General features: G+C 38.1%; 1 protein-coding gene across 1 annotated transcript; it reads left to right on the forward strand.

Moving 5' to 3' along the window:
- The first annotated feature begins 789 nt into the window (after positions 1 to 789).
- On the forward strand, positions 790 to 5393 carry LOC139324246 (vomeronasal type-2 receptor 26-like). Its single transcript, XM_070953963.1, has 5 exons — positions 790 to 951; positions 1369 to 2232; positions 3562 to 3789; positions 4235 to 4361; positions 4495 to 5393. Exons 1-5 carry the CDS (start codon positions 790 to 792, stop codon positions 5391 to 5393), a joined length of 2280 nt encoding a protein of 759 aa, XP_070810064.1.
- The last annotated feature ends 4827 nt before the right edge of the window (positions 5394 to 10220 follow it).

Below are 10220 nucleotides of genomic sequence, written 5' to 3' on the forward strand. Positions count from 1 at the left end.
GGCTTACCACTTTTATAAATTTAAATTTAGTGAAAATCCTTCTGTAACTCCTTATGAAATACCAGGGTAAGGATTTTATTTTCTTTATCTAATCTTATGCAGGCTTTCAAAACTCTTTTATATGAATAAAAGCTGATTGTGCATACATGTAGTGTTTTTAACGTAATCTATGCCTTGTCTTTCTTTCAACTGTATCTAGTTATCACAGAAGAAATAACCTTCTTTACATTCTTTTAGAGTGTTTCACATAAAATGTACAAAATTTCAGATCAAGAAACCTCTATTTGAACATTTACTGAGGTAACAATATTTTTAAAAAAGGTTTGGCACTGTCTCTGCTCACAAAACCTACATACAGTAAATGAGTGATACCTCCAGAATCTGTTCATATATCATTTTCTGAAAATCTCACAGAAAATAAATATAGTACTTGGAAAAAAGTCACTACTTATATTTGTTGCAGTAGATATTTGTTGGAAGTCATGGGAATGCTGTTTAAAATAAATCTGAGCTCTGTATGAATTATTAGGCATTGTACCAAAGCTGTAATCTTCCTACTACCGTCAGAGAAAAAAAGTTTGTTATTCATATAGAAATGATGTCACCGTATAAGGTTGTAAAATTATTTTTTTCAATGGGGGGATTTAACCTATTTGCAGTGTATTCACCAAATTTCATCAACATGTCCTTGCCTTGGCCTTTGCTGTGAAGGAGATCAATGAGGACTCCCAGATCTTACCGAATGTCACTCTTGGGTTCCACATCTATGACAGTTACCTCAATGCGAGGATGACCTATCGCACCACTCTGGACCTGCTTTTCAAATCCCAGGAATTTGTCCCTAACTACAAATGTGATAGCCAGAAGAATCTCATGGCAATCATTGGGGGACTGGATTTCACATCATCATCTCATATTGCTGAAATTATGAGTTTCTTCAAGATTCCACAAGTAAGTTGTGAAAGAATTAAATAGAAAAATTCTATATTGTAGTGCCATTATTGTTATTGAATAATTAAGAAGCATTAAAATTTAGTCTCAGGTTTGTGTTAAGATGTTCTTCCTGGCTTAAGGTCTATTCGTTAGCATACTTTTGAAACTACTATGCCAAATACTGAAAGTATGAATCCATAGACATTCCATACCAGAGGGAAGATTTGAACTCTTTGCTTCTATGAAAAGAATTGATCGGTTGAGTTTACATCATCATATGTGTCTGAAATAATTCCAAGAAATTCCTTTCCATATTAATACTTAGAAGAATAACAGAAAAATAATTCCTTCATTGGATATATTTTATATGAAACTAGACAGGACAATCAGATTTAATCTAACAAGTCAAGAGAATACTACTCCACTTTCTTGCAGCTCACATACGGCTCATTAGCCCAAGAAGAATTCCAGACCAGTAAGCTCTCTTCACTTTATTTCATGGTCCCAAAAGAGGACCAGCAGTATATTGGGATTATCCAACTGCTTTACCATTTCAAGTGGACATGGATTGGGATTTTTGCTGTTGATAACAATGATGGAGAAAAATTCTTACAGAAAATGCAGCCCTTACTTTCAGAGAACAGAATCTGCTCAGCGTTTATAGAAAGGCTTTCACAACTGGCCCACATGGAAGAATTCCAAGAATTGTTTCAAAGGATCTCAATTATTTCCATTCATTTGATGAATAGCAAGGTCAATGCAGTTCTTGTCTATGGAGAATCATTGACAATTACGTGGCTAAGATCTGTAGTGTTTCCAGTAGATCCTGACAGCAAGGAAATTGCATTATTGGGAAAGGTGTGGATCATGACGGCACAGATTGATTTCATATTGTCAGGATATCAAATCAACTGGGACCTCCAGATGTTCCATGGGGCAATTTCCTTCACTGTACATTCAACAGAAGTTGTAGGTTTCAAGGAATTTCTTCAGACCATCAATCCACTTTCAGTCTCCAGAGATGGGTTTCTGCAGGACGTTTGGGAGCAAGCATTTGATTGTTCATTTCCAAAACCAGGGTTACAAGAAATGCACAGTAGGCAATGCACTGGGGAGATGCAGCTGGAGGATCTTCCTGGGCCTTTGTTTGAAATGGAAATGACTGGCCAAAGCTACAGTATCTACAATGCTGTTTATTCTGTGGCTCATGCTTTGCAGGATCTATACATGTTGGGGTTCAATAGGAAGACAACTACGATGCATAGAAAAACTGATCTTCCCAACCTTCAGGCTTGGCAGGTATTTCTTTTGCATTGGACAATTCTTTTATTTCAATGAGCAGCTTGACATAAAATGATTTTTTGAACCCAATGTGGAAAGTCTTAATATTTTCTGCACATTGAATCAAGTATGAGAAACAACATAGAAATAAGACAGAATTTCCAGACAATGAGAACAATGAATTAGTGGAACAGCTGGCCTTGAGATGTTGTGTTTGCTCCATCACTGAAGACTTTTATGAAGAGACTGGACAGCCATTTCTGTGAAATGATATAGGGTCATCTCCTTGAGCAGAGTGTTAAGTAGAAGATTTTCAAGGTTCCTTGCAACTTTGTTATAGTGTGCTCTTTAAAATAGATACAGAAAACTTATTTCTCTTGTTATTCTGTTTTCCTATTACTCTGTCATTTTGTTATTCTGATCATCCAGTGGCTACTATATAAATTATGGTTTAAGTGTCAGGAGGTATTAGGTAAATCATCATAGCTTGCACAATAAGACATAGTTAAAATGATAATTTAGATTACTTTTCATTGTCTCTTCCAAGCACTTTCTCTGTGGCTCATGAAATTTTCATGTCTCTATCAGAAAGCTCCATGAGCCACGGTGGTGCAGTGGTTAGAGTGCAGTACTGCAGGCTACTTCTGCTGACTGCCAGCTGCCTGCAATTTGGCAGTTGAAATGTCACCAGGTTCAAGGTTGACTCAGCCTTCCATCCTTCCGAGGTGGGTAAAGCGAGGACCCAGATTGTTGGGGGCAATATGCTGATTTTGTAAAACCACTTAGAGAGGGCTGTAAAACCCTGTAAAGCAGTATATAAGTCTAAGTGCTATTGCTATCAAAGTTTTACAGAAGTAAAATAAAAGTGGTCCTTTTTACATGTGGCATCCATACTATGAAACAAACCTATGTTCGCAATAATCTCTTCCTCTCATCTATGTGTCAAAGAATACTTGAGTCTCAGGTTCTAAAATCTGGTGAAAGGAAGTTAGTCAAACCTTGAGACTCTCAAACAGCTTTCTACCAACGAGGAAAGATTATATATGCTCTATCTTGAATTAATTGTTTAAGTAGTGGACATAAAACATAATTGAAGAAATTTACATAATTCCCAAAGCCTAATTTCATTCTGCTTCAGTTCATGCTTACCTTTTCTTAATATAATATCAAATAAACAATAGAGTGGACATGTACATTTCCATGCGATATTGATGATCAAATTTCTAAGTGTATATATTCAATAATAGTTATTGGACTATGAAGAATTATTGAATGAAACTTGATTATGATGTTCTCTTTTCTATTATTCTATTCAATTCCCTCTCTCTTCTATTCTCTTTCAATTAGCTCCATTCATTTCTTCAAGGCATTTCTTTCAACAATTCAGCTGGGGAGAGAGTGTTCCTGAATGAGAAAGGGGAAGCAACAGGTGGATTTGACATCACCAACTTGATCACTTTTCCAAACAGATCCTTTCAGAGAGTCAAAGTTGGAAAGATGGATCTCAAGGCACCAAAGGGAAAGGAATTACTCATTGGTGAAGATGTGATTATCTGGCACCCAGCTTTTAACCGGGTATCGAATTATTGAATCAAAAATGCCTTAATCCATTACGATCCCATAATGAATGTACTCTCTTTAGAAGTATAATTTCTGTTTCTTTTAAATAAACAATGGCATATTCTTTTAAATGTTGTTGATGATCAAGAATTTCCCAAATTGACAAAGTGATATTACAATGTAAAGGCCATGTTTGCATATTTGGTTTCCAGTTCTCTTTGAAATCATACAAGTGGAAATGTTTCCATGAGATTGTCACCATGTGTAATTATTTACTCACCTTGACCTTCAAACAGGACCATTTGTACATTATTCTGATTAGTAAATTTTTAAGTTGTTGATGAAGTCGATGAACTCAGTAGACTTTGTGGAAGTCAAAAATAATTTTCCTCCATAAAGGAAAACATCACAAACTCTTTTACATTTCTCCTTTTTCAAAACCTTTTATGATTATCACCAGGTTCTTCCACTTTCTCGATGCAATGACCCTTGTTTCTCTGGATCCTGGAAGAAAAGGATTGAGGGAAATCAATTCTGCTGCTATGACTGTGTTCCATGCCCAGAAGGGAAGATTTCAGATCAAAATGGTAGGTTACACATTCTACCAATTTTCTTTGAACTTAAGAAATCTTTAATAAACCCATTTAGGATGCATAATATTAAGTGAGTTTCAATGGTCTAGAATTATTACAATAAGAAATTCCTTGATTTTTCTTCCAGATATGGATGACTGTTTTGAATGTTCAGAAGATCATTATCCAAATGAAGAAAAGAATGGATGTATCCTGAAACTGGTGGTGTTTCTAACTTTTGAAGAAACATTAGGAATCAGTTTAGCTTCAGTTGCTCTTTCTTTCTTCTTCTTGACATCTTGGGCACTTGGAACTTTTATTAAACACAGGGATACTCCGATTGTCAAAGCCAATAACAGGTTCCTCACCTACACACTCCTGGTCTCTCTTCAGCTCTGTTTTCTCTCCTCTTTCTTCTTCCTCAGCCAACCTGGCAATGTGACTTGCTTTGCCCGACAGTCAATGTTTGGTGTCACTTTCTCAGTGGCCATTTCTAGTGTACTGGCCAAAACCATCACTGTGGTTGTGGCTTTCATGGCCACTAAACCAGGATCTCAGATGAGGAGATGGGTGGGGAAAAGATTGGCTCTTTCTACTGTCCTTTCCTGCTCTTTCTTTCAAGTATGTATCTGCATTCTTTGGTTGTCAACATCTCCCCCATTCCCTGAATTGGACATGAACTCGGAGTCCCAAGAAATGATTTTACAGTGCAATGAGGGGTCAGTTTTCTTCTTTTTCTGTATCTTGGGCTACATGGGTATCTTGGCCATTGCCAGCTTTATTGTGGCTTTCCTTGCCCGTAAGTTACCTGACAGCTTTAATGAAGCCAAGTTCATCACCTTCAGCATGTTGGCCTTTTGCAGTGTGTGGATCTCCTTCTTTCCAGCCTATCTGAGCACAAAAGGCAAAGCCATGGTAGCTGTGGAGGTCTTCTCCATCTTGGCCTCCAGCGCTGCATTACTAGGATGCATATTCCTGCCGAAATGCTACATCATTGTTTTCAGGCCTGATCTAAACCAAAGGGAACAACTGACAAAGAGAAATTAGTACCCCATGTGATCTCCTTTGCTCAAAGAAATTGCTGACAAAAAAAGAGAAAGATTTTTGTCTACAGGGAATATATTAAAAGAAATTCTTTCAAAAGAGGATTTGTGGTGGATTATTGTTAACACTGATGTTAACTTGATTTCATTGAGGGCCGCATCAGGGTGTTTGACCTTGGGGGGGGGGCAGTAGGCATGGTCAGGGTGGGCATGGCTGTGTTGTCAGCCAATGCAACTCCCACAGCAAAGGTCCTTTATTTTTAAGAGACAATGAGACTTTCTTGTTTTTCTTTGAAGACATTTTTCACATTTTGTTGCTACTGGTTCACCCCGAGTGCCTTCCACGCTTGCGCCCAGCCTTTTGCACATGTGCTTTGCTCTCACATGCGTCTTCCCCACAAGTGCCTGGCCTCAAAACCGTGCCTAAATAGGATGGTATAAAGCTGGGGCAGGTGGGCGAGCCCACCCACGATCTCTGCTACCACTTCGCCCGAACTGGTACGAACCGGCTGAATACCACCTCTGATCTCATCCAAGAAAATTCTTCAGCTCTGACTGGATTGGTGGGAAATGGAATGATTTATATTCCTTACCAAAATAAAAAGAAAGAAAGAAAGAAAGAAAGAAAGAAAGAAAGAAAGAAAGAAAGAAAGAAAGAAAGAAAGAAAGAAAGAAAGAAAGAAAGAAAAGCTTCTGATCTGGATGACTGAGAATCTCCATAAATGTGACTCCTGTGCACACCTGAATTGACACAAAACCGTACGACTGGCTGTACTTTTCAAGGGCAGCCCCATGTAGAGTCTCATGTAGAGTAGGGATTTATTAATTGGTGTCACACATAGTTTTTCACTTTTATGAATGGAAATTTAAGGAACACCCCTGTAGAAAACCATATTATGTCCCATTGTAAAAGGTGGGGTTTTTTTCTTCTTTTTATAATCTCAGCCAGTTTTCCCAAAATTGCTTGCATGACTAAAAAGTGTTTCAGCATAAATGTAGGCTTCTAATCTATAACTTCTCTGTGTTTCAAATGTTTCTCGTTCTGGGAGAAGAAATAACATTCTTTAGATTATGTTAAAGTCTTTGTCATAGAATGTATAAAACTTTGGTGCAAGATAGTCTTTTAAAGCGATTTGCAAATTAAAGACACAACCCAATGTCCATTTGGAAAATAAATTCCAAAACAGCTGCTTTTTCAACAATGAAGTGATTGCAGCCCTGCCCTCCTGCTGTCGGTATACAGGCTGCTTTGAAGCACAGCTTCTAAGCTCCTTGGAGACAGTTGCTTTATGGAGAATCTTGTGGGATGATTCGAGGACTCTCCCTAACCCAGGAGAGTCATATGAACTGAAAGAATGCTGGTTCTTTCTGTTGGTAAGTTGAAACTCCCCCTCATCCCAACCCACCTTTTTGCTGTTGTGGGGAAAATAGGAATAACAGAGTTGGAAGGGACCTTAGGTCTTCTAATCCCACCCCCTGCTCAAGCACAAAACCCTACACCATTTCAGACAAAGAGTTGTCCCATCTCTTCTTAAAAGCCTCCAGTGATGGATCCCTCACAACTTCTGGAAGCAAGTCATTCCACTGAATAATGATTCTCACTGTCAGGAAATTTTTCCTTAGTTCTAGGTTGCTTCTCTGCTTGATAATTTCTAGATTTAAAGGGATTCTAGCCTAGTCTAGTGGTTAATGAATTGCAATAAAAAGCAAGGGACCATGAGTTCAAGCCCTGCCTTGGCCCTGAAATCCAACTGCATAATTTAAAAATAATAATAATAATAATAATAATAATAATAATAATAATAATAATAATAATTGAAATGAAATACTAAAATGAAATAATAAAATAAAATAATATAAAATATAGAATAATGTAATAAAATAAAACAAACCTGCCACGGCAAGTGAAAGGGATTGAAAGATGTAAAATGTATGATGACATCATTAACTAAATTCCACCCAGTTTGTAAATGCATAATGAGCTGCACAAAAGGATGTCATTTCCATGCCATAAAGAGTACCTTTACTGTTATGTTTGATTACAATTTATTATAAATATATAGGTAGATCAATATCCAGATATCCAGAGAGAGAGAGGAGGGAGGATGCGAGGGAGGGAGGGGGGAGAGGGAGAACGGCAGGGAGAGGAATAGAAAAAACGAGATAGAGAGATGGAAGTACAGACGTACAAACTACAGATGTATAGATGTACAAATGTACTGACACATTGATTCTATGCACAGGACAAGTAGCCCAAATTATAATGAAACTGCAACACTAATTCAGATAGAAACTAGTTACTCTGTACTTCTCTACAAGTGATGCTTTCCCTGTTCTCATCATTGGTGGCATGATGTCCCACATAGTTTATCACTTTTACAAATTGAAATTTAAGAAAAATCCCCAAATAAATTTTATGACATACATTGGAAGGAGTTTTATTCATTCATTCATTTATACACACATTTAAGAGAATGCATATGGCCACCCAATCACTTTCAGCGTCTCTGAGATGGTCAAAAAGATAAAAACCCAATATACAAAGAATAAAAACACATTGCTGGGGATAATGATCAATTGGTTGAGCCACTTCAGAGGTTCCAACCCATTCTGGGTTCCACAGGCCTATTGTCAAAATCAGGACTTTGCAAAAGAGGGTCAAAGTGGGGACCAATCTAATCTCAGGGTGGATGATGTTTCAGAGGGAGGGAGCCATCACAAAGAAGACACTTCTTCTGGGTCCCACCAGATGCCCTGATTTAAGAGAGAGGACCCACAACTTTCCCTGCCTCCCTGTTCCACTGGATCACGTGGATGGGATCAGGAAGAGACAGTTCTTCAGATAACCTGGTCCCAAGCCATGTAGACTTTAAAGGTGACAACCAGCACCTTGAATTGTACCCAGAAGTAAATTCTCAGCAATTGCAACTCCTCCAGGACAGGTGACACAACTGGGTCTGCAGAAAACCATACGGGTGGCTGCATCTGGAAACAATTGAAGTTTATGGATATTTTTAAAGGACATCTCCATGTAGAGTCCCATGTAGAGCTGATGATCTCATAATTGGTGTCCCACATAGTTTATCACTTTTATGAATTGAAATTTAAGGAACATCCTTATATAAAGCCTTATGACTTCCCATTGTAAAAGGTGTTTTTTTTTTTCTTATATAATCTTTGCCAGTTCCCCCACAATTTCTTATACGAGTAAAAGATGTTTCAGGAAAAAATTGGCTTCATTTTTAATCTATAACTTCTCTGTTTTTGAAATGTTTCTAATTGTAAGAAAAGAAGTAATATTCGTTAGAATATGTTAAAGCAGGAGTGTCAAACTAAATTTCATTGAGGGCCACATCAAGGCTTTGGTTGATCTCAGGGGGTTGGCTGGGTGTAGCCAACTGAGTGGGTGTGGCCAACTGAGTGGGTGTGGCCAATTGGGTGCGTGTGGCCAACTGGGTGGGCATGGCCAAACTGCTGGCATGTTTCTAGTTTGTTTTGGGTAGACCGGGCCGAAGTCAAGCAGGCCAGCCCTTACATTTTCCAGGCTGGCCCCATGGGCAATGGTGGGTTCCTCCCAGTTCCGCCCGTTTCTGCCAAGCTGGTAGTGGTGACAATGTGACATCACCAAACCAGTTCTGCCCCCCTGCCCCCCCATCCCCCACGTTATTTTTACTTTTTGTTTGGCCCCACCCCCAATCTATTGCTGCCTCCTAAGTCCCAGCTGATGGGCTATAAGAAAAAAACTGTTTAAACTGTTGCTGCAGGGCTTCAAAGCTGATCAATGTTAAAAGGCAGTATGGTGGTGGACCGATATCTCCAGAAACAAATGAGTAGACCTGTGCCTGTAAAAATAAATGGGTTGACCAGTGCCTTCAAAAACAAATGAATAGACCGGTACAGCTCTGCAAGCAGTTAAAAGCCTGGTAGACCAGTACCTCTGATAAATCCTAAAGAATTGTCACATGACCATCAAGCCACGCCCTCATAACCAGTAGTAAAAAATATTAGAACCCACCCTGCCCATGGGCCAGATCTGACCACATGGCAGGCTGGATCTGGACCACAGGACTTGTGTTGACACCCCTGTGTTAAAGTGTTTGACAGAGAATGTATGAAATTTTGGTGCAAGAATTTTTTTGAAGCGTTTTAGAGAGCTTAGGCTCACTTTTTAAAAAAAGTTCGGCATAGTTCCTCCTCAGAAAAGATACCTACAATTAATGACTGATTCCTGCTGGATTTGTTCATATTTGATTTTGTGAAAAATTAGCAGAAAAGAAATGTGTCATCTTGAAAAAAAAAGCCTTGTATTTATTTCTACAATTATAACAATTAAATATAAATTGTCTTGCATATGTCCCTTATATTACTTTTGTTGGCATTTGCTCATTAAAAAAAATAGTTGAACTATCAACTACTTATTATCAAAATAAAATAATTATATCCTAGAGGAATTACTATAGGCCAAAACATCAAAGCTTCCTAGAAGGCTATTGAAATTCAACAATAGTGAAGGTTTCTGTTTGGCTATGAAATAAGTCTTGAAGCACAGAGAGTTTGGTACAAGGGGTAGTAATTTCTCTGTCAGATTCATTGCTTCAAGTATCCACCCTCTGTTCTCTTCTGCCAGAATATCTGTTCAACTCCTTGTGATATTCAAGATAAAAATTTGTACTCACGGGGATCTTCAAACAGAAAATGATAAATTTTCTCATTAGATGTATTCTCAAACATAATCCTTAGATCTACCTTTAGATGAAGTATTGGATTATATATGCTTCCCTACGGGTAGGATGGAAGGCAAAACATTTTTTACAATAACAAGAGCATCAAG

Source organism: Pituophis catenifer, unplaced genomic scaffold, assembly GCF_029215685.1.
Source record: "Pituophis catenifer annectens isolate HBS135680 unplaced genomic scaffold, rPitCat1.0.hap2 SCAF_15, whole genome shotgun sequence".
Lineage (NCBI taxonomy): Eukaryota > Metazoa > Chordata > Lepidosauria > Squamata > Colubridae > Pituophis > Pituophis catenifer.

Excerpts from the sequence above, each read along its gene's own strand:
- LOC139324246 (XM_070953963.1), top strand. The coding sequence starts at position 790 with ATGACCTATCGCACCACTCTGGACCTGCTTTTCAAATCCCAGGAATTT. Across the intron at positions 3,790-4,234 it reads GGCACCCAGCTTTTAACCGG|GTTCTTCCACTTTCTCGATG; the intron begins GTATCGAATTAT and ends GATTATCACCAG. Across the intron at positions 4,362-4,494 it reads GAAGATTTCAGATCAAAATG|ATATGGATGACTGTTTTGAA; the intron begins GTAGGTTACACA and ends TTTTTCTTCCAG.